Source organism: Thamnophis sirtalis, unplaced genomic scaffold, assembly GCF_051295495.1.
Source record: "Thamnophis sirtalis isolate CommonGarterSnake01/CBP01778 unplaced genomic scaffold, rThaSir2_p1.2 scaffold_1, whole genome shotgun sequence".
Classification (NCBI taxonomy): domain Eukaryota; kingdom Metazoa; phylum Chordata; class Lepidosauria; order Squamata; family Natricidae; genus Thamnophis; species Thamnophis sirtalis.
In genome coordinates this window covers 48,910,583-48,935,695 of record NW_028261381.1, presented here as the reverse complement: position 1 = coordinate 48,935,695, position 25,113 = coordinate 48,910,583, and the positions used below count along the sequence as shown (strand labels likewise).

General features: G+C 38.7%; 1 protein-coding gene and 1 pseudogene across 1 annotated transcript in view; both read right to left on the bottom strand.

Annotated features, from left to right (window-relative positions):
- Positions 1-781: 781 nt before the first annotated feature.
- Positions 782-25,113, bottom strand: part of HEG1 (heart development protein with EGF like domains 1) — an 80,019-nt gene continuing 55,687 nt past the window's right edge. The window contains exons 12-24 of the mRNA XM_014059132.2: positions 23,624-23,968; positions 22,878-23,201; positions 20,992-22,347; positions 19,412-19,531; positions 18,254-18,348; positions 17,940-17,998; positions 17,044-17,204; positions 15,602-15,736; positions 10,560-10,602; positions 9,636-9,673; positions 7,695-7,782; positions 6,786-6,960; positions 782-5,545 (exon numbers count right to left, since the gene is read on the bottom strand). Coding sequence (XP_013914607.2) covers positions 5,396-5,545; positions 6,786-6,960; positions 7,695-7,782; positions 9,636-9,673; positions 10,560-10,602; positions 15,602-15,736; positions 17,044-17,204; positions 17,940-17,998; positions 18,254-18,348; positions 19,412-19,531; positions 20,992-22,347; positions 22,878-23,201; positions 23,624-23,968 — 3,089 coding nt within the window. The 3' untranslated portion in view covers positions 782-5,395. The remainder of the gene's footprint in view (positions 5,546-6,785; positions 6,961-7,694; positions 7,783-9,635; positions 9,674-10,559; positions 10,603-15,601; positions 15,737-17,043; positions 17,205-17,939; positions 17,999-18,253; positions 18,349-19,411; positions 19,532-20,991; positions 22,348-22,877; positions 23,202-23,623; positions 23,969-25,113) is intronic.
- LOC148049394 (U2 spliceosomal RNA) lies at positions 5,876-6,055 on the bottom strand (annotated as a pseudogene).

Here is a 25,113-nt window from a genome sequence, read left to right as displayed (position 1 = left end):
TTTTCTTCCCTCCCCTTTGTATTGAGAAAGCATAAAATATAGCATGAACCCTAAAATAGACTTAATTATATGTACAGAAAGGGAGAGACAAAGTCCTGGCCTCACCTCATGTTTATCCTTCGTAAACTGGCTTGCATAATTGGCTTGCCAGTCCATTCCTTCTTTTAAATATTAAACAACTTGGGACAAGGTTACATCATAAGCTACCATACTTCCATATATACATTCTATATATTCTTGAGAAGAACCTCCAATATTTTGCTTTACTCCCATCGGTAATGTTGCCACTTAGGAGAAAATCTTTATGGTAATGGTATTCCAGTTATTGTCCCAAAGATGCTTTTTCAAGAGAAACTGTACTTTCTGATTTTTTTTTTGAAGACCAGAGCTGAAGAAGTTTTTTGGATGAGAAGTGAAACATCTTCAAAAAATAACCAGAAAGTCCAGTTGCCTCTTGAAAAAACACCTTTGGGACAACTGAGAATCTCCATAGATATTCCAGCTATTGAACAACTCCTAGGAAAGTCTGCCTCATGCTGCCTTTATGGTGTTTTCAAATTCAAATGAAGGCCATTGTGTACAAATTCAATAAATGCGCCCATTTCAATGTATCTGCTAAGATTCCTCAACTGTCCCAGGATTCTAGAATTCTGGGACAGTTGTTACTTTTATACATGTGATCTCAAAATCCATAGCCATAGTTATTTGCCTATGTCTACTTAATTCTCCTATATGGAAGGGTAGCTTTGATTAATACCAATTGTTCCAATAAAAACGCATGTTGAGAATATTATTAATACTTTTATTGTAGCCTTTTAAAAACATACTGACTAGAACGCCAGAGTTCAGATATGTTGCAGGCTGGTATAAAAATAATCCAATTTTTAGAAATTATATTTTAGAAACTACATTACTGTATAATTAGTGAAGGTTGCAAATAAGGTACGATTTTAAATAACACTGTGTAGGAAAATTAAAATAACCAAAACAAATCAGAAGATGTGTTCAAAAATATGCAAAGCTGAACAATGTACAATACAATAATTACAAGCCATTGATGGTAAGTAATCCAGGGTCATCATGGAGAAAAACACAAGGCATGATTTATCTTTGAAGGTATCATATGCAGCTTTGAGGGTGGCCTAATAAAAGTGACAAATGTAAATTTTATAACAAAACAAAAAGAGAGAGATTTCATGTAAAATTAACACTAGGTTCAAACTTTTCACATACTCTCAAATTAAAATGTTAACAAGTGATATAAGATATTACATGCTTCTCTGGAGAACTTTCTGTGAAGCAAACTAATTTCATAGAAATCAGTGCTTATTATTTTCTTGCAAAAATATCTAATTTATATATTTCACAAAGAAAAGCAGGACTGGGCAGTTTTTAATGCAACTGAAATGAAGAGGGTCAGCATAGTTGATCACCCCTGAATTAATGTGTCCATATTTATAGATAATTATGTTATTATTGGAAGGCCAGGCCTCCAAGGGAAAAAAATGGTTTGATAGAACTTATTTCACATAAGTACATATATTCATAACCTTAAATATTTTCTCAAAATAGTCAAGCTTGCCCTTTGTAAAAAGTAAATAAATAAAACTCAATTAAGGTTTTTTTAAATATCAGTTTCAGCACACTGATATTAAATGATGATTCAAGACAATCACCTGGAAAAATCCAATTATTTCAGCTAAATAAATTAATAACTACTTTGGCGCCCCTTTATGCAGGGAATGGTTTTTTGTTGCTTGGCAACAAAATTAAATTCCACAGAGCTTTCACGGATATCATCTTTGAAGGATGCATCTGCAGTGGAAATGTGTGCCTATTTATGACAAGATAAAAAATTGTTATGGTTGTCCCCAAGGAAATACTGAGAATGATGGGTTGGCCAAAAGAATCCACCATATGAAATCTGTCCATCTAGTACAAAACCTCATTCTCCATGATATCTAATGGCAGGATTCATTCAATAGCTTGAGCGATGTAATTGGCACAGTGGTGGGTTTTAATTTATTTTACTACTGTTTTGCTTGTGCATGCGCGTGCACTTGCTGCTTTTGCACCTGCGCAGAAGCTTCTGCACATGCGCAGAAGTATCCAGCCAGGTGGGTGGACCCTCCAGCCACCACCACTACCAGTTCACCTGATCCGGGCTGAACCGGCAGAAACCCACCTCTGAATTGACATTAAATTAAGGAATTATATATTTTGTTTAAACTTGTGGTATAAATTGATGGCATAAGAAACAATTTGGTTGTTTAAATTAAGGGAATGATACATTTCTTGTAAAGTGAGCATAGACCATAGACCACCTTTGGTTTTTTTGCTGTTTAAAAACAAAGTCCTGCTTGAAACACTTTGACCCACCATGTTGTTTGTGGAGCTATGAAGTAGATGGTTAGTACGGGCAGCGTTGCTAGCTCATGGTAGTACTGACCCTCTCTTTGAGTGTATATGTGCAATCCTGATGCAGCACAAATACAATTTGGCTGCATGCTGGAAGGCTCCCCTGATCCCATCCTTTTGGCCCCAAGTTATTTTGTGTTGGATCCAGGAATTCACATTTACACTTCTTTTATATTCCCTATCAAGCAGGATCAGAATAACAGAGTTGGAAGGGACCATGTAGGTCTTCTACTCCAATCAGCTTTGGGGGGGGGAAATCTTCACATAATGGAGGGCTTTCTACAGTGTTAAGTTCATCCCTCAGAAAATCCCAATATAGAAGGCAGCAATCTGAATAGCACACAGTTAAATATTGTTAACAATTGTTAACATGTTGTTCCTACATCATTTCATAAATGGAGAAGTTACAGATTGAAACAAAATGGAAGAGACTGCTTAGTACAGTTTTTCCCAACCTGGTGTGTTCCAGGTGTTTTAAGAAAATAACCTATTATAGTCTCTGCATAGGTTGTGGGGAAACTACTTCATCTACTTTGATTGCATATATGCTATCAAGTCAAGTGCCAATCCTTAGTGACCATGTAGAGTTTCTGCAAGACGATTTGTCCCTAACTTGATCCTTCAAGTCTTCCAGTGGTGCACCCATTACTGACTCCATCTACCTTACTATAGGTTGCCCTCTTCTCTTTCCTTCCACTTTTCCCATTCCTGCCTAGTCTATAAATAGAAGAGGACCAATATATGCTTAGAAGTCCAGATGTGGCTGCTTTAGTTTTATCTTAGCCTCTTGAAACAATCAATTTCCCCATAAATACCTTGGACAATTATTATAATTTCTGGACATCCAACATTATGGCCAAGGATAACATTGTGCTTTTTGATGCCCACGAAGCTTTTCTTCCCTATTTTTATTTTTCTTCTGGATTTTAATTTGAAACAATGAATGTGAAGCTAGTCTGCTCTAAAGCAAAGTAGCACCTTACAAAACAACTTACATTTTGGAAAATCATCATACCCCAGAGGCATTCTTAATAAACAAATTGGTGAATGGATGTACCTCATTGCCTTGTCTTTCGTCTAAATGAGTATTTTATTACTAGGCACTTGCTATTTCATGGGTGCCATAGTAGTATGCCCCAAAATATCAATAGTGCTAAACTGTCTATTCCTCTGATTACAGAATTAGGCCTAATCATAGTTCCAGGCACTTCAAAGTTTATTCGATTTTGAATAGCCAATCCTGGAGGCAAACTGGATGGGGCAGCCTCTATTGTGCCTGTTTTCTTCTGATCATGGCATATCTTTCTGTACCATTTTGTGCAGTGTTACAAATAAGGAACTACCGCACAAGGTAAGCACAGTCTACTCCATTGTGACTCTGAAGGGCCAAAGTTGACCACATGATCTTCTGTTAAATTTGCTCACATCCTGTACTGTTCTAATACAAATCATCAATCTGCACATCTGGTCCTTTGCCATTCATGAACTTTTATGATTAAGCTCAAGTTCCACTCAACCATACCTATCAACTTGCCACACCTTGACAAAGATCACTTTTCAGAATACCACTTGTTTAGAACAAAGATCAAACTTCCCCAAAGGTGTTTTTTTTAAAAAAAATATCAGGAAATGTTATAAAGAAGTCTATGAGCAATTAAGTAATATACAATATGAGATTAAGCTGTCTTGCGTTATTTCTCTTTGTACATTTTGTGCATTTACTATTGTCAAATGATGTAGGAGCAACTTCACATACCTGGAAAACTTTGGCCAGGATCTGGACAATGTAATCTATTAGAGAAGATTGCATTACATGCAGATGACCTACAACCTCATCCCAAAGATGCCTTTTCCCCCCAAAAGCAACTGCACTTTCTTGGCTTTTTTTTTTCTTTGAAGAGGTTGAGACACTTTGACCTGCCATGTTGTTTGTGGAGCTATCAAGTAGATAGTACAGGCAGTGTTGCTAGCTCGTGGCAGTACTAACCATCTCTTTGGGTTTCGCTTCTCATCCAAGAAGCTTCTTCAGTTCTAACTGAACTTAGAACTGCTTCAGTTAGAACTGAAGAAGCTTCTTGCATGAGAAGTGAAAGGTTTTCAAAGAAAAAAAAACTAAGGAAGGTCTAGTTGCCTTTTGAAAAAAAAGCACCTTTGGGACAACCATGACCTAGATGATTGAGAATCTCCATAGACAGACCTACACCCTCATTAGATAGAGAAGAGGAAGAAAATCCACAGAACATAACTAAACGTAACTTTTTTGCATCTGGCCTGGAGTGCACAGGGAAGAATGAATAAGGCCAATGAGTTAAGCAGCACTGCTACAAACTTAGGCCATAGCTAAATAATGGGACATGGGGGGCATCACTTTTTTTTTGCCTTTTTGGAGAGAGATAAAACCCCACCTTGGATTCTGCATGAGGATCCCATATCTCTAGGCCCTATTCCCGTACCCATCTCCATCACTCGGTAAGCAACATGCTGTGAGTACCTCCTAGTAGACACCAAGGGGCAAGGATTTGCTCCATAACATTCATTCAAGCCAGCTTTGCATTAAAAAAAAAAGTGGGCAACACAAACCTAGCACACTAGAAGCTATCTGTAAACACAACACACCCTAATGGCATCAGATTTAGCGTGTCAGCCACAGTGCTTGTTAGTTTTGCTTTCACGATCTATTATTAGGTTCACATTATGTGACATGGTTAGTGGTGAGGAACATATGCAGAATGAGCTTCTTCCATGTCTTTCTGACAACCAGACGTATGATGGGACTTGCTTTTCACACCTGTCTTCTTTTTGCTTTTTGCTCAGCTGGAGGTGGCTCCTTGTGCGCAGCTCCTTCCGAGATTTTCCACAAGTTCAAAGTCCCCTTCTGTACACAGTTGTGACCGAGTTGTTGTCTGACGACTGCATACCCGGGAACATGCTGCACCCAAAGGTTCATTTGCCACCCAACTGCCTTTTTTCACCTGCATTAAAAATAATCTCTTCTTCTGGTGTCATCACTAATGAAGGTTGGGTTATATTGTCCAGGGTATATACAGGAGTGTCGAGATCCTGGAAGACCTGTGTAAGGCGGATAGATCCCATTTCTTTCTAGTTCAGGATTCCTTAGATTAGTTGGCTAAAGGAGAGAGATTTACACAGAAAAGAAGGAAAGAATCATTCAACACTTGCCAGTTTGTTGTTTTTTTACACGGACAGAGCTAAATATTGCACAAATGGGAGTGTCTCTGGAAGGCACTTTTCTCCCCAAGCCTTTCCTTATCTTTCAGCTTCGTATACTGCTAGAAACAGAGGGGATTATGCCTCTTCACCGTTCTTCTATTGGAAGCCATTCAATAATATTGAAGATTGCATTCCAATCCCATGGGATTTAAATATTAATATATACAGTAAGAGGAAAATATCATAGTGTCCAAAACAAAAGAGGGAAAAGTGGTTAAAGAAACAGGATAAATCCATGCATATGAAATCAATGCAACAGTATTCTTTTCATTATTATCTAACTTAGGGAAACACCTTTGGGAATTCAATAATGCAAAGGAAATACATTCCTGACCAATTATCAACAACCTGGCAACTCGTTTAAAAGATACTACACTTGATCTTAGCCAAAAGGCCGAGAAGCGATACTTTAAACAAAGTATTTTAAAGGAAGTATTTTCTTCTAGTATTTTCATAGGAAGAAATGAATTCTAATAGATTTTAGACAGAAGCAGTGGCTTCCTACAACCTGCAATACAGGTAGTCCTCGATTTACGACCTTCATTGAGACCCAAATTTCCATTGCTAAGCAAGGCAGGTGAGTTTTGCCGCATTGTATAATTTTTTTTGGGCATAGTTGTTAAGTGAATTGTTCCATTTGTTAAGTGAGTCATGCAGTCATTAAGCAAACCGGGCTTCCCCCATTGATTTTCCTTGTCAGAAGTTGGCTGGGAAGTTTATAAATGATGATCACGTGACCCCTGGGAGAGTGCAACTGTCATAAATATACCCCAGTTGCCAAGCACCCAAATGTTGATCACATGACCATGGGGATGCTGCAACAGTCTTAAGGGGGTATACCACTTATAAGTCACTTTTTTGAGTCCTGTTGTAAATGGACGCTAAATGAATGTTAAGTCGAGGACAACCTGTATATTGAAGAAGCTGCCATAGTCGCCCGTTCAAGTCGGTATGAAATACTATCATATGAACAATCTCATAACCTTTATTTTGTTCATTTCTCAGTGACCGTTTACTGTATTTTCATTTTGGGTTAAACAATTGATAAGAGAATCCTGCTTTTTTATTCTTACGCATCTCTGAATGATTGCAAAGTGCCTATCTTTCAGACATTCATTCAATGTAGGAATATATACCATATAGTAAACATCCGTCATCTGTAATAGGTTTTTAGTACTCCCGTTCTCTTGCATTTCAATGGTTTCTCTGCTCCAGTCCTGAACACGAGGGTTTTTGGGATATTCTGCATACGGTGACATTTGGAAGTCACCGCTTTTGAAGATGAGTTTGCTTATATCATTTTTATTCTTTCTGAAAAGAAAAATACATGTATTTTGAATATTATACTGCAGGCTAAATAGTGTGAAGTGGAAAACGTGGATTCGAAAGTGCCCACTTAAATATACATTGAGTACAGCTGTGGTGGTACAGTGGTTAGAATGCAGTACTGCAGGCTAATTCTGCCAATTGCCAGCAGTTCGATCGTGACCGGCTCAAGGTTGACTCAGCCTTCCACCCTTCTGAGATCGGTAAAATGAGGACCCAGATTGTTGGGGAAAATATGCTGACTCTGTAAACTGCTTAGGGAGGGCTGTAAAGCACTGTGAAGTGGTATATAAGTCTAAGTCCTATGCTAGAGGATGATAAAAAGTTATTTTCTCTTAACCTAATCTACCAATCATGGAATTGTGGCTAGGATATAATACATTGTTTGGACAGAAGGCAGGAAAACAAGAATATCCAGCTCTCTTCTTTAACAACATGTAATAATTATTCTCAAAAAAAATATTTCCTCTAGTCAGTATTGGAACATCTGCTTATTATAGCCAGCACAAGCTTCATGATATAGTTGAAACTGTTTTCTGTCAGCTTGGACCTTCCTGATGTTTGAAAAGCTAACTATTGTTTAAATAGGCAAAGCAAATTGATCAATAAAGATATAATCCATAGGTACCTTTTCAAAAATTTAAAACTACTTTTATTTCTCATTAATGTTATTTAAATAGTTTAAAAACATCAAAGTATGAGACATTTATGGTACTTACTGGCAGCATGTGACTATGAGAGCTATTCCCATAATGAGCAGAAGTCCCCCTCCAGCTCCTGCAATCACGATGGTGATAAGCTGGTATGCTAAAACAAAAAACAGGCCATTTTAAGCACTGTTCCTTCCCCCCCCCCCCTAGAATGATTAGCAACAAGTGGCTGTCAGCTTCCTATTCTCTGCAAAAAGTATCTTAGCTGGAAACTCTGACTTATGTTGTCCCAAAGGTGCTTTTTCAAGAGTCAACTGGACTTTCTGGTTTTTCTTTGAAGTTATTTCGCTTTTCATCCAAGAAGCTTCTTCAGTTTGCGACGAAGCTTAAAGAAGCCTCTTGGATGAGAAGCAAAACATCTTCAAAGAAAAACCAGAAAGTCCAGTTGCCTCTTGAAAAAGCACCTTTGGGACAACCTGGATGACTGAGAATCTCCACAGACATCTGACCTATGTTACAGTCATGGAATGTTTATCTCCATCCAATATCAGAAGGAAAGATTCAACCAATCCAGATCTTGGAGGGAACTGAACAAAAATCAGCTTATGAGGTAATGTTCACATTGCTGAAGCTTTAGGAGATGTTAATAAAAAAAACTAATTAAAATATTAGATTATTATATTGTTGTCTTTGCAAACTTCTCTTCAGGACAGTCCAAAACATTGGCTAGTTCAAAAGGCTGTAAGGCAATAAGATTTGGGAGTCAAATTATTTCAAAAGTCCTGCAAAGGCAGACATCAATCTCTGATCTCAAATAAATGTTTGGGTCATCTTTTAGAATATGAGGCAGGAGGGACCATAATCGTCAATCTATCTTACTCCTCCAATTTAAGATATCCTTGAAGCTATCATTTAATTTAGGGAGCACTAAAGAAAGGATTTTGAAACGACATTGGATTAGAATCCCATATTATGTTCTACCATCTTTCTAGAGTTCTGCTGAATTTATTTTTTTTAAACTGTGAATTCAGTAACTGCCAGGCTCCACTTCAGTTGAGAAATTTGGAAATAATGGTCTCACTGACATATCCCTCAACAAAGCATTTTGCTTCAACTTGAAGGAATTCTGCATTTGTACATAAGCTTATTTTCTCCACCACACTGAAAGGATGGCACCAGTCCTCCAATTAGAAGTGAGTGTGAATTTTGTGTCAAATAAACCTTTTGCATAAGCCTTTCACAAAATGAAAAAATCCAGATCCCTGAGTCAGTTGGAGTCAGTTAGATCCAAACTGAATGAGCAAATAAATAAATGCAGAAAGGAAGATAGATTCTATGGTTATAAATATATTATATTAAACACAATATAGTATACAAGTAGTCCTTGATTTACAACAGTTCATTTAGTGACTGTTACAATAGCAAAAAAGAAAAAAGAGACTTATGACCATTTTTCACACTTATGACTGCTGCAGCTTCCCCATGGTCATGTGATCAAAATTGGTAGATGCCTGGCAACTGACTTATATTTGTGATGGTTGCAGTGACTCAGGGTATTATGATCACTTTTGGGGACTTTCCGACAATCAAAGTCAATGAGGAAGCCATATTCACTTAACAACTGTGCTTTAAACTTAGCAACTGCAGTGATTCACTTAACAACTTTGGCAAGAGAGGTTGTAAAATGGGGAAAACTCATTTAACAAATATCTCACTTAGCAACAAAAATTTTGAACTTATGACTGAAAGAATTGTAAAATTTGAATGTATATTCAATTTAATTACATTTTATATAGATAAATATATAACCTTTGTATATTATATTTAAGATACCTAGGTTAAGATACTTTTGAGGTAAATATTTTTTAAATTGATTGGTTTCATATCATTATAGGTGATTTATCACAGATATGCTTATCAGTGATAATCTAAAATGGAAGGAAATCTTAAAATTAAGGAATGCAAATAAAACTAGATGGAATAGGTAAGAACATTGGACTGGATACGTACGATTCCTGCAGTTGAATCCCCCCAATCCAAATGGACAACTGAAAAGAAAACAGTGGAGATATAGTTTTAGTCTCTTATGTATGAACCCACAACTTCTTCAGTCTGAATCCATTCACCCACAATGAATGAAGTAAAAAAGGATCCCGCTCTTCTGAATTCTAATGCTAACACTCTGCCTCCCCCCGTGAACTGATTCATCTAAGAACCATTACCACCCTGGGATCCTGGGTCATTCCTCTAGGAGCAACAAACATTGTATGCTTTTTAAAATGGATTTATTTGTATCCCACTGTTATTATTTTCACAAATAACTCAGAACGATGAACATATCCAACACACTTTCCTCCTTCCTCCATTTTCCCCAACCTTGTGAGGTGAGTTGGGTTGAGAGAGCTTGACTGTCTCAAGGTCACCCAGCTGGACTTCTAGCTTGAACTTCTAGCCTGATCCTTAACTAGAACCATGATGGCGAACTTATGGCATGCGTGCCACAGGTGGCACATGGTGCCATATTTGCTGGCATGGCAGCCCTCAGCTCTGGCACACCGGCCAACTGTTTTTCGGCCTTCCGGGTAGCCAGGGGAGACCGTTTTCGCTTTCCCCAGGCTTCAGGAAAGTCTCTGGAGCCTGGAGAGGGTGAAAATCCCCCCCACGCTGTGGTCGCTTGTGCATGCATGTTGGTGGGGGTCTCTCGCGCATGTACAGTTGGGGGATCGCTCACGCATGCACAGGTGAGTGGGCACAGTTTTGGCACACCTTTAGAAAAAGGTTAGCTATCACTGAACTAGACCAAAGTGGAAGATAACCACCTCATTTCCTTTCTGACCTCTCTCCCCCACGCAATGGACATGGGCAGCTGAGGACACTTAGGCTTACATTCATAACAGCGTACTGGGGAGCAAAATAGCTCCTTATTTTTCATACCTCACACAAGTGTCATTTTCGAGTTTATACCCATCTTCACATGCTAAAAATCAAGAGAAAGAATGTTGATGAATAAAGTGCCAATGGATGAAAAATTACTTTAACTGTGCAATATAAAGGCTTTCTTTTTAAGAAGCTGCAATATTTTGTACAATACTTTCTCCAATTGCAAATACAATTCTCCAGTTTCAAATTGTATTTGCTACAAGACAATATTAGATTTTTTTGTATGGGTTCCGTAAAAACAACGGTGTCCATCTTTTAATTCCCAACAGTGGCTCTTAGAGAATACAATATAAGGATGGTTTAAGATCATTAAGAAGGTAAAAAGGTGATGGACTTTTATATATGTAAATAAAGGTCAGTTGGTAGTTAAATGTATTTAAACCAACTGACCAGTAGAGGTCAGTATTGTTCCACATAGTGGCTGTGATTGAAGACTCAGTAGAGAAAAATATATTACAAAGTCAACAGGAGTTCAGCTCAACTCCAAACTTCATATGAGGGGAGGGAGAAAGAGGTTTGAAGACCTAAAACCTCTATTTGCAGGGAGAAAAGCAGTTTGGATAATTATACGTAGGAAATAAACATAGATACATTATACGTAGGAAATAAACATAAATTATATGTAGGAAATAAACATAGCTAAAATAGATACATGGCCCAGACTCATATCTTTGCTCAGTTTTTCAATGGTAAAAATGTCATTTGAGATATAGGCACCTATCAGAATGGCCAACATTTGACAAGGAAATCTGGAAGCACTAAGGCAGACTGAAATAAATCAATGAGAAGAACAGAATCCAATCAGATAATTATTACATTTCCCAATTAAGTAGCTAAGTACAGTTATGACTATGTGGCCTTTGGTGCTCCCTCAGCTTGGTTGCTTTCTGGTACACATTTCATTAATGATGCACTGATGATGTTACTTATTTTGGATAATGAAACATCTGCAAGAAAAACAGCCAAGCACCAAAGATCCCTCATTTCAACCCTGAGCTACAGATATTCTCAGCACTATGTGACTAAACAGATGCTTTCCATTTCATTTGTTTTTTCTTCTGATCATTCCGAACATTGATGGTGAAATTGGGTAATGAAATGTGTGCAAGCAAAAAATACAAGCTCAGAGAGCATCAGGGACTCCACAGTTCAGCTGTGAGCTACAGATTGTTTTCTTCTATTGGCACTGATGCAGGGATGGTTTCTGGCAGGCACTATTGCTAGTTTGCTGGTGGGCATGCTGTGCACACACTCACACTTGGTGTGCGCTGCGTACGCATGCACAGTGCAATAAAAATTGTTCTGCGCATGCGCAGAAGCGAAAAACAAGATGGCGGTGCCTATGGCTCCGCCCAGAGAACCGGTTCGGGGGCATGGCAGGCCTGAGTTGCTCCCGGTTCCAGCGACCCAGGCCGCCAAAACACTACCTGTTTGTCCGAACCGGTCTGGACCAGTGGAACCCATCACTGCACTGATGGCAAAATTCATTTAGTTCCTAAATGAATTTTGTACAGTAGAGTCATTCGTTGGAGAAATTACCACAACCCACTGGAGTAAGAGACTCAAATTAGTCTATCATAATAGATCAATTAAGAGGACTCTGGTAGCACCCTTTCAAACTAACAACTTTATCTAGCCTTTCTGCTACCTACAGCTCACAAAAGCTCACGCTCTTTAATGATATTTGCAAAATCCTATCTACAGCATCATGACCAAGTTGCCAGAATTATTCATTGGAAACTTTGCCAGAGGTTTGGATTTGAATATTGTTGCATATTCAATATGCAAATACCAGCTGCGACCTGATTGGTTGGTCGTTTTGACAGTTGGTCTGAGTGCTAGTATAAATACCCTGACAGTTGCAGGGAACGTTTGAATCGCTTGTCATCTGGTACTAATAAAGATCTGTCTTGCACATGGCTCCTGCGTGTCAATTCCCTCACAACAACAACCCACACGAGATTACAATACTGGCGACGAGGGTGGGATTGATATGCGATTCCCGCAGAGCCTAACAACATCAGCCAACGTGAACGCAGGAAAAAAAAAATTTTCTTTCCTACATTGAGGGCCTGTCAGGGCCGCCGCTATGGCCAGCAAGCGACATCAACAGCAGCCTCCGGTTGTAGCCAACCTCAGTAAGCTCCAGGCGTGGCCTCCATCCGTCCGAGGGACGGGCTTCCTACGCTTAACCTCGACTGGAGCAGCCGCCGCTACTCAGGGACGAGCTATGGACCGTGATGGCTAAACTGCGCCAGCTGTGCCTGCCTGCCTGCCTGCCACCAGCTGTTCCTACGGCACTCCAACCGCCTCGTTCCAACCGCTGCGTTCAACAAAAGCCTCGTTCTCCAAGCTGCCACCTAGCACCACCGGCTACGCTCTCTCAGCCTGTCTAAAGCCTCTCCAACGCTAGCACACTCACAACATACACCAGACTGTCCTCTACACCATGAGCACGTCCGCTCCTGTGCAATCCACTTGCCTCCGCTGTGCCTCCCAAGGAGCCCAACCGCTGCTCTACCTTACAAAGCTGCCTGCCTCCCAAGGAGCAACTCTAGAGCAACTATAGCCGATCAGAAGCCTCTAGCCACTCAGAAGCCTGCCTGCTGCACGAGAGCCTCCTTCCGCTGCAAAGGCCACCGCTTGCTTCTCGAGCCTCCCTGCTGCAAAGATTCCAAAGGACCTGGTTTTTTTTCCTGGTTCTAAAATTTAGCTACGAAGGACTCACCACCATCTTGAAACAGCAGAACTGGGGGGAAGGAGAGAGATTGAATATGCAAATACCAGCTGCGACGTGATTGGCTGGTCATTTGGTCTTTAGAACTGGGGGGAAGGAGTGTTGCATATTCAATATGCAAATACCAGCTGCGACCTGATTGGTTGGTCGTTTTGACAGTTGGTCTGAGTGCTAGTATAAATACCCTGACAGTTGCAGGGAACGTTTGAATCGCTTGTCATCTGGTACTAATAAAGATCTGTCTTGCACATGGCTCCTGCGTGTCAATTCCCTCACAACAACAACCCACACGTTTACAATAAATATAGTAAAACCTACTGGGACCATCAAGAGCTGAGGTGGCGCAGTGGTTAGAGTACAGTGCTGCAGGCCACTTCAACTGACTGCTATCTGCAGTTCGGCGGTTCAAATCTCACCAGCTCAAGGTTGACTCAGCCTTCCATCCTTCCGAGGTGGGTGAAATGAGGACCCAGACTGTGGGGGCAATATGCTGACTCTGTAAACCGCTTAGAGAGGGCTGAAAGCCCTATGAAGCGGTATATAAGTCTAACTGCTATTGCTATTGCTATTGCTAAGTTGAGAAGGTTTTGGAAAATGAGTGGGTTAAGGTCTTATGTGAATCTAAGATCCAAACACACAGGCATCTTGTTCATAATATGCCTTGTAGAACAGTCATTGGAAAGAAGAAAATCTAGTGCATTGATGTTGCTATACTCCCCCATGCAAGGATTAAGGATTGGAAAGTTTTAAAAAAACCAAAATACTAGGACTTGCACATCAAAGTTGAACATGTATAGAAAATGAAATCTATTGTTATACCAATTGTGATTGGAGCCTCAGAGGTTCACTACTTGAAAGACTACATTGATATCTGGAAATATTGAATTTTTCAGACATGAATACCCTGATTTTTCAAAAAAAAAACCAGAACAAAACAAAATCCTACCCTGCATGGAACTGCCTATATTCTCAGAAACTACCTCAATAATTTTTAGATCCTGGGTCAGTACTTGAATTATGAAGTTTCCACCAGTCTTGGACTGTGAAGCTAACTGTAGATTACACTCATATAATATCCAAACTCAATTATAGTTTATTTAACAAATCAGACTTACAAAAACCTGGCTTTGCTTGATTTGTACACCCAATCAAAATCTATAATCTAGATCAGTGTTTCTCAAGCTTGGTAACTTTAAGATGTGTGGACTCCAACTCCCAGAATTTCTTGGCTAGCATGGAGGCTGCCTAGGGAATTCTGGGAGCTAAAGTCCTCACATCTTAAAGTTACCAAGCTTGAGAAACACTGATCTGGAATATTTATTTTAGACTGCATTTCTGTGAGTGTTTATATGAGTAATCAATGAGTTCTACGAAGTATTCTTAGAGCCCATAAAAATATTTTTAATGGAGCCCACAAAAATGTCTTCCCTAACAGACTGGATTAGATCCAATTTCATTGCAATATCTCACAAATATGCATTTTTCCTGATTTTCTGTTTTTGTTTGAAATTCAGATTAATAGAAGAGATTGCTATGGCTACAATTGCAAATAAAGAATGGGGTCACATTACTGAAATCTAGATAACATTTGAAAATTTATCTATATTATGGTTCAGTCAGCATAGAATTGAATGTCCCTGAAGATGCACAGAGCGTAAAATTTTGTTTTGCAGCAAATGGAACTTATCCTGATAGGAGCTTCAGTAAATGGCATTGCCTCCACTTGTGGATTATCCACTTTGTTTGGGGCCCAGAAACAATGATTGGACAAACAAGAGATTTGTCTCTGAGAGTATATGCACCAAAGACAAATTCCTTGTGTGTCCAATCACACTTGTCCAATAAAGAATTCTCTTCTCTTCATACTTTTCAGACAACATAAAGACCTGAGAATGAAGATCAATTAACTTTTTTTTTACTTCCCTAGGAAATCAGACAAAACAAAGACAGAAATAACTGCACAATGTACTATCTAAAATTTTAATTTTAATTACGGGTGTAGTGGACTCCTCCCTGGCCTGCTCCCTTTTATTTTATTTATTTTTCTGGCTGTGCAAAAAGATAATACGTATGATTGCTTCACAGAGAGTGGGTATAAGACAATATTCCCAATATCTCCACTCTAGTTAAATAAAAGACCGAGAAACCCAGTAAGCTCTTAATACTTTTTCAGAGAGCAGAGTTCCTTAGCATGCATAGAAAGGCAAGGAATTGTGTTGATCTGCATAAAATCCTTTGAACTGGAACCAAAAGATTAAAAAGACCAGTCCCAGCCACCTAGCTGTGTAAAGCACAATACCTCTGCATGAATGATCCAGTTTGTTATATTTGAAATATCCAAGTTTGCACTGGCAAACGGCAATGCCATCCAAGTCTACACACACAGAAGTCCCTTTGTCACATTCCGGATCTTTATGTTTACATAGACCACCAACTAAAAAGAGAGAAAGAGAGAGGGGGAGGGAATAATACATTTACAGTGTTATCACTTTGCTTGGGAAGGGGGGGGGAAAAGCACCTTTACTGGATTCCTGCCTTGCAAATTACAACTTTTACTTGTTTCTGTACTTAGCTTCCTTTCTGAGATGTCAAGGTAAAGGACCAAGAAAAATTATACTTCTTCATCTCTCAAAGAAAAAAATTAAAATAAAAATCATCTTGTTTTCTTTCGAGTAATACCAATAAAGCTAAAATCACAGCTGGGAGGGCAGAATTTTTGATGTCCCAAAGTGTCTTCTTGTCTTCATCTAAACTGTACGCGACTAAGAGTCCTATCCAAATAAAAGCAACTGTAAGAATATACTGACTCTGCTGCCAAGCAAAATAGGCATTTAAATAAGGAGCTTAACTGAAATGAACTTGTTCTCCATTAACACTTTTTCTGAGTTCTTCGCTCTTCGTAGAGTTGCTGAATTTCGGGGTAAAATTTAGCACACAATGCCAATTTGGTTACTTTTAGAGAATGGAAATGTTAAGCCTCTCTGCTTTTAATTTTTATTATTATATTATATACACCCCATGAGGAAAAACTCTTGCTAAAGATGTGGGATTTTCAGCTCTCTACCTTGGCAATTTTCTACATTGGTATTTGGGGTTTTTGTTTTTTTCTGACTTGTGTGTTTTTTCTGCATGCCTTTCATGAGGTGCCAAGCAGACTAAACCTTTTCATAAAGTATCTCAAGGGCAATTGTGTGATTACAGTAGTACTTTAATAGACTGTGGATCTCCACCAATAGATTAACACTCTTGAAAAAACTAACTAATCGCAATGTCTTTATAACTGCTATCTTTTTCTTTTTGTTTTAAATGCATCCTCCTGTTATTTGATTCTCAGAACTGTGCTCAGGTCATTTGGACCAGCTCAAATGTTGTATCTCTGAGATAAAAAGTCTTCCCATGTATAGAGTATTTTTTTATAATGAGACAAATTACACATGTCAAAACAGACTCAATCTTTGCATTCCAGCCTCTAGAGCAATGGTTCTTAACCTTCAAACTTCAAGACGAGTGGATTTCAACTCCCAGAATTCGCAGCCAGCACGGGTTAAGGATACACTAGGCTGGGGAGGTCTGGGAAGTGAAGTTCAACCATCTTAAAGATGTCAAGGTTGAGAAACACTGCAGAGGTTTTGAGACATTTCCAACTTCAACCAAGACAGCTATGAAGAAAATGTTTTTGTTTGTTGTAAATAAACTCATTTCAAAACACTTTTCTTTTCTTAGAAACTCTGCAATATTTACCTCTATAGAGTTGGGTCAAGTTAGAGATGAATTGGCAAGGTAGGGTGGGAGCTTTGCAGGCTTGGATCCGGCTTTGCACTGTGCCAATTACTTCAGAAAAGGTGATGTTGGAAGCCATGGAAAAGGTGCTCAGGATGGATATTTGGACAGTACCTTCCTGCCTGAAAAGAGAGTGAGCCATTTAAAGTTACCTGCTCTTCCTCCAATTGTGGAAACATAACACAGAATTTTAAGTCGGACCATTGGAATGTTGTGCCCACAGAAAAAAGTGTCCATTTCTTGGGAAGTGTCCTATTTCTGGGCTTCCCAAGAATGGGAGACGTTTTTTCTATAGGCACAACATTCCAGAAAGTAGATAGATAGATAGATAGATAGATAGATAGATAGATAGATAGATAGATAGATAGATAGATAGATAGATAGATAGATAGATAGATAGATAGATAAAGAAAGCACATACACTATATTGCCAAAAGTATTCGCTCACAACTACTTCTGATTATGTGGATGGGTGAGCGAACACTTTTGGCAATAAAGTGTGTCTATGTGTGTGTGTCTGTGTGTATACACATAAACACACATGCTCACACACACATATATCACATATATGTGATATATACCATGTTTTCCCCAAAATAAGACCCAACTGGAAAATAAGCCCTAGCATTTTTCAGAATGCTTGTAATATAAGCCCATTCCCAAAATAAGCCCCAATTAAGTTAGTCAGACAGACAGATGCATTTAGTACCATGTGTTCCCAAAATTAAGACCTAATAGGAAAATAAGCCCTAATGTGTGTGCATGCGCACATACACACAAACACCAGCCGTATCAAGAAGGAAGGGAGAAAGATATAAAATTATACCCCAGTTCTTTCACTGTGATATGCTCCTTACCTTGAGGCTTTAACAGTTGAAGTATAATAACCAGGAAATGCTGAAAGGGATTCATTCAGCTGAAAACAAAGGGAAAAATGTTCAACCAAGAATTCTAAGTTTGGCAATTATGCCTTGAACCCAAGACTTACCCAGGATATCATGCAGCCCACCCAACTGGCAATGGCATAAAGTTGCCCTCTTATAGTTTGCCCATTTCTTGCCTTTCTCTCTGAAGACTGAGAGCATCAGGATATTTTATTAAAATTTCCAAAAGTAGCCTCACCAGTTGTCATTATGAAAAAAAATATTTAAAGGAGGATTATTACACTTACCAGGTTTATGATAACTCCTTCAATTTGATGTAGTTCTGCATATGTCCCTCCAGTTGTGTTAAACGTTAGTGGAAAGTGACCAACAAATGTCCTTACTGTGGATGAGAGAACAACTTGTTAGCTAAGACTAAGACTAGACCCCCCACCTCTCTTTCCCTCATGCATACAGACATATTCACTCTTATGCCTTTTCTTTGCAAAATAAGGTAGAAACATGACTTTTGATATACAAGTCAGAGTTTTGAATTTATGGGCTAAGCTGCATTTGTAAAAAAGATGCAAAGACATAGAAATCATCTATAGAAGGATACAACCAAGAGTGGATATCATCTCATTATTTTGACTTCTAAACTGCCTTATGGCCCATTGGGCACTCCTGGCAGTTACTACCTTTTCCTTCTAATGGTATTTTCCCCCTTGCAAAATTCCCAGCTGCTCTCCCAACAGCAAAAAAAGATACTTTTCACAGCCACAAGAAAAAAAAAGCCACTAGTATGGATTTTTAAAAAAATATTCCATGGACTGGTGGAAGGACATTAAGGCAAGAGCAGCCTGATGCAACCTGGGTGACCTACGAGGATGTGGATTTCAATTGTCCAAATTCCCCCAAAGTCTAGGAATTAAAATTCTGGGAGGGTGCTTTAGTGTGAGAAGGTTACTAGAGAGGCCAAATAATTAAGGTTGGACAGACTATCGGCATTGGGGTGGGGAGGGGGAGGTGATAATCTATGGGGTAAGGAATGAAGGGAAACTAGAAAAAAAACTTGGTTAAGAATTGTGTGGATAAAAGGTTTTTGAGATAGAATGATTTTGCTATAAATACATGGAGAGGTCTAGAATCAGCAAAGAATCGAAGTCCATAGTCTATGGCCATGATCGTTTGCATTCCCTTCTTAGATTGACTAAGAAGACTCTTATCCCCTTTCTGAAGTTCAAAGTCAATTGGACTGCCAAGAATTCTCCTGACTATTATATAATCAAACTGACAATATCAGAAGTCTAATATATATGGTAATGTAATAGGAAATAGAGGGTCAAATTAAGGTCACTAATCAGCAAAATGAAGTTAGGGTTAGGGCTAAATACATTTTTGGTTAAAAATTTTTTTTTTACAATGACAATATTTTAGTTAATATTATTTTGCTCCTTAGCTCTTACCCAAGTTACATTTCCCCTTTTCCATCTGATAGCCCAAGGGACAAATGCATTGGAATGAACCTTGCACATGAGTGCACGTAGACATAGATGGACAAGGATTCGGCAGGCATTCATCTACATCTGAAACAGAAGATAGAAAAAGGAGTGAAATGGCCATTGCAGAATGACCATCTACGTCTTCAATAGAAAGCACTCTGTTCCAGGGTTGACAGAGAAACAGCTGAATTATGACAAAGTGAATGACTGGACCATACATACAGCCATCCAGAAACTCATGGTATAGAGGACACTGAATTTCTGTGGCACAATCTAAGGGATTGAGACTGGCAGAACCTAATGAGATATAGGTTACTTACCTTAGAACTAGCAAAAGGCCAGCTTAGGACTTAGCCTTCTTCCAGCTCCAGATAGAAAAAAAAACTTTAGAGGGATTAATCACTAGCAAAAAAAATCTTTATGCCAATAGACCACAGCTGATAAAGTTAACATCATTTATAGAAGAAAGGGCTGGGCCTGTTTGCAGCCTTGCACAATTATCAAATGATTTCCTTGCTAGTTGTGGCACTACTTTCAGCTTCTCCAATATTGGGATACCACAAGTTGTACTTGGTATCATAGGCATTTATTGTCTGGAAGTTAGTCTATGATATCTAGTAATATTATTGGTGACTTGATGTTAAAAACAAAGGTTCTCTTCTCAAACAATTGACTTGAAATAGCCCTCAAGTACTCAAAATTGTGATTTCAGATTACCTAGTGATTACGTGAATTCTGTAATTGCAAATGCCTATTGCAAACATTTATTAGGAGACTTGAGCACTTACACAATAAAATTATTTTCAGGAATGATAGATAATTTTGAAAAGGTGTCCCTGTGGATTTTACTCTGCTGGTTGTTGCTGACTATAGGGGGTAGTGCTCATCTCCATTTAAGACCATTGAGCCAGCATTGTCTGAAGATGTTTCCATAGTCATATGGCCAGTATGATGTCCCAGAGTGCTTCCCACTGTAGTGGTACCTATTTATCTACTCACATTTGCAAGCTGCTAGGTTAGTAGGAGGTGAGGCGAGGATGGGAGCTCACCCCGTCATGCTGTGCTTGGGTCTCAAACCTGGAATGTTGGCTCCTCGCCTCAGCTCCTGCTAACCTAACAGCTTCTTAACTGCTGAGCCACTGTGCTGCTGTATGGTAAATAATATACTTTGAGATTTCTTTTCACCTTCTTCCACTTAATTAAATTGCATATGTCTTTGTGATTATAGAAGAGAATCAACATTTCCACCATTACATATCATTATGTTTAAGTGTTTCTTTGCATATTTGCTGCTATTGTTTTTAAGAAATTGACCTACACATATTTTTTGTCTAGCCTTTTCATAGCTTAAAGATTTTCCTTCCCCATTTTCAAATAACTTTTAATTCTATATGGCATCTTTATGTCTTACCCTGATCTCCATGAAATTCAAATACTTTTTTTAATCTATGCAAAGTGCTCCCATTGCAGTATGCAATTATCTATCACAAGTTAAATTCATTTTTCAGGCCAATGTTGTTTCCAACATTTGCAAACAAAAATACCTTTTCCATAGACAGTTGGAGATATCTTTGTGTTTACTAGATTCACAGTTGTGGCTGGTCTGGAAGGAGTCAGTGAAGCAGGAAAAGACTGAATGGTGGTTTTTTGAGAAGTTAAGGTGTAAGGAGGAGAAGTAATAACAATCCTGGGCACTGTGGTTTTCACAGTAGTTATACTACTTTTTTCCACCATTTTTGTGGGAATTCCAGGGGAAGAAGATATATCAGTAGGAGAGGGCAACAGAACTTTCTGAAGCTTTGTAGTGAACAAATAATTCATGGTTGATGCTGAAGTAGGCAATCTTCCAGGTGTGTGTGTTATTTCTGTAGTTTTTCTGCCCATGGTTACTGTTGATGAAGGGAAAGTATCCTTTTGAGGGATTGTATGCAACAGTATAGCTGTAGTTGCTTTTGCTGGCTCAGAAGTAGCAGTCACTTCTTGGAAATAGGGTGAGGAGGTAGTTGTAATGGATTCATTCTCAATACTGATTCCTGGGAGAGTAAGTGTCTGTCCCTTAGTTTCCTCTTGGGAAGTGGTTCTTGGCAAAGAATGGTTGGCAGGCTGTTCAGTAATTTCAGTCAGAAGAGAAGTCCCAGTTGCCATCAGAATAGTGTTGTTCGCCAATGGATACACCGTAGTCAGATGGTTGTCTTCATCATGGGAACTTCTTGTCGTGTGTAGTTCTGCTCCAGTTGTTCCTTCAGGCTCAGTCATAGAAACACTGGTTTCAAGACTTTCACTAGGCTGTAACAATGAAGGTTTTGAAGAAAGTGAAGGCAACACAGAGGGAAAGAAAGGCGATGTGGGTGGTTTTGTGGATGGAGACATGGGCGAAAATGTCATTAGAGATGTGGGTGGAGATGATGATAATGGGAATGGGAATGTAGAAAAAGAGGATGGGACAGAAGACTTGGCTGAGGAAAACAAAGTGGATGGGTGAACTGGTGGAAGTGAATCCTGCTCTGACAGCCTTGTTGTAGAGGAAGATGAAAATGACAAGCTGTCAGTGGATGTAGATTCTGATTCTAAGTAATACTGAGTTGTGTGTGGTTCACTCACTGTAGACGAATACTCTGGTGTTTTCAGGGAATGAACTGCCAAAGGTTCTGTTGAATTTTGAGAAAAATTCATGTCACTTGGAAAGAAAGACTGAACTAATTCGGAAGCGCTGGATATCTCCGCAGAGAAAGTGGAACTTCCTGAGAAGTCAGATGATGTGCTGTTGTTTGGAAGAGACAGCAATGTCCTTTCTCCACCCTTGGCAAAGGTAGTTAAGGTGTATGTGCTGTCAGTATGAGAAACAGAGGTTTCTGTCCCAAAGTCAGTCCCACTCATTAGCTGGTATTCTGTTCCAGCGTCTGAAAAAGAAACAAAGCACAATTAACTATTGAGATAAACTTTCTATTCATAAAATAAAAATGAAAGAGATGATGGTCTAAGGCAGGGCTGTCAAACTTCCGGCCCGCGGGCTGAATGCGTAAACACTCTGGTCACACCCACGCCCAGTTTAATGAAAGGTGAAAAAGTCCTGATACGTCATGTGACACTGCCATGACGATGTGAATTTTACTATAGAGAATTCAAGATAAGAATTCACAAACTAGAACATAAAGAAGTATTAAATATTATATACATAACCAATATGGAACTCAGTGCCTATTATCCCTGTCAATTACTAATGGAATAATACATGTCATCATCAAGTAATGTTATATCTGAAAGTAAAAAAAAAAATCATAAATATATTCAGGTGCTTTACTGATTCACTTTTAGATACATCAAATAAAATATTCTCCAAGAAAAGCACAGTTCATTTACATATTAAGGGGGGGGGAACCAGATAGGAATTGGCTTTGATGCTGGCAAAAGAATATAATAGAAAACTAACCTGAAAGTTCACTTTTGGAAGAAGAATCAGTTGATGAGCTAAGTATTTGGAAAGCCTCAGTTGAAGATCGAGAGACATCCAAATCTTTTAGAGAGAAATGTGTCATTCTAGAGTATGTCTTGGACAAGGAAGGTTTTGATCTTGTGCTGTCAAAAGTTTCCATATATGATGAGACACTTTCAGTCTCTTCCATCACTGTAGTGTTAATTGTAGGTGGTGTAGTTTGCTCTCCACCTTCACTGAATGGGGCTGAACTACCAGTACTGATCGTGTGAAAAGGCAGAACTCTTGGCCCACTAGTTGAATTATCAGTGCTTCCAGTAGCTGAAATAGTAATTTGGACACATATGTTTAAAATGGAATAGTATCGTACGTCATGTTATTTATAATATTAAGCACAGTGAAATAGAATTGTAGCCTTGCATTTTGAAATGGAATACTGTACTGAAAGTAATTATATTTGATTGGTTCAGAATGTATTGTGGTTGCCCTTATCATACACATTTACTTCTGCACAAACTAAATCCAAACAAATGATATAGTTCATCACAAATGTAAGTATTTTGATTCTGCATACTGGATATGTCTATAGAAATAGACATGCATGCCAATTTATACAGTATATGCTGAATGTATGTACAATATGTTGTATGTACACATATTTACAATGTTGGACATGCACAATACAAACCATATTGATTACAATCTACATTTTTCCTTTGTTCTTAGCCATATAGCAAACTTACTTGCTGAATTATTTGGTGACAGGGCTGTAGTAACTCCAGAGGAATATTCCAGTGAATGCTCAGTTGAAGGCCCAATAGATTGCACTTTGCTTAGTGAGACATTATGCGTTTCTGTTTCAAGCTGTGAAGACAAAGTCAAGCTTTCCCCTGAAGATTTGGAAGTTTGGGGATTGTAAGGGTTGCTATTTGCTGCATCATCAGACGTGCTGTTATCCGGCAGGGATCGTAAAGTCCTTTCTGCCCCATGAACAAATGTGGTTGATAGATAGATACTGTCTGTTGAAGCCATCGAAAACCTTCTTCCCACCTCGGATCCCTTAATGGTTTGAAAAGGGTCTGTAGAGCCTTAAATAAGATTAAGAATTCAGATTTCATAAGCGCCACTTGTGCAATGTGTTCCAACACTATAAGTCAAATTAAGGGGCATAATAAAAGAACTGACTCTCAGCGATTTGAAGTTCACTCAACACAGCATGATTATTCTCTGTCCAGAGAGACATGCTGTGAATTAAACTTCTAGGCATAATCCCTATATCCTTGTTATATACACTTTGATTTTTTTTAAAAACTATTTTTTATTGTGACTTTGTGCTAATCTTATTACAGCTTAGTAAAAAAGGTGAGGTTTAGTTCATCTGTATTTTACTAGATAATGGTTATAAAGAGAGGTTTGTGTTTATGTAGTATCGTGTTTCCCTGAAAATAAGACAGGGTCTTATTTTCTTTTGACCTCTGAAACAAGACTTGGCCTTATTTTTGGGGAGGTCTTATTATTTTTCAGGTGCAGGAGGCGGTGAGCATGGTCACTTCATGGCTGCTGCTGTGTTGCAATATTTTCAGGGAGGGCTTATTTTCGGGAAAAGGCTTATTTTAGCACATGCGTTCAAAAGCCCAATTGGGCTTATTATTCGGGGAGGTCCCATTTTCAAGGAAACAGGGTATCTGATTCATCCAATAACTTCTCTGGGTGGATATTTTGTATGTGTGGTTTCAAGGCATTGTTGACTATCTGGACTAGCCCTTGAATATTTTTGGAAGTGTTTTAACCTTACATGCTTCCTAGGGCTGAGAGAGAGAGTGACAGGCCCAAGGCCATCCATTTACCTTTGTGCCTCAAGTAGGACTAGAACTCACAGTAACCTGATTTTTGGTCCAGTACTTTAAACACTACTCTAAACTCTCTGAGTGCATCACAAAGTTACTTTTGCTTTTCATTGCTATCACTATTTTCAATTAGTTTATAGTTGCATATAAAGAGACACATTTTTTTTAAAAAATGGAATCTTATAGAGAACATAGTTACCAATAACTAAGTATTTGAATTTTTTCCAGTATTATCATAAAATCAGAAACAATTCAAGTGTCACTTATCACAGTTAATAACATTTTATACTATAGATCCGTGGTGATGAACTTATGGCACTCTGTGGGCATGCAAGCCATTGCCCCAGCTCAGCTCCGCATGTGCGTGCGTCTCCCACCAGCCAGCT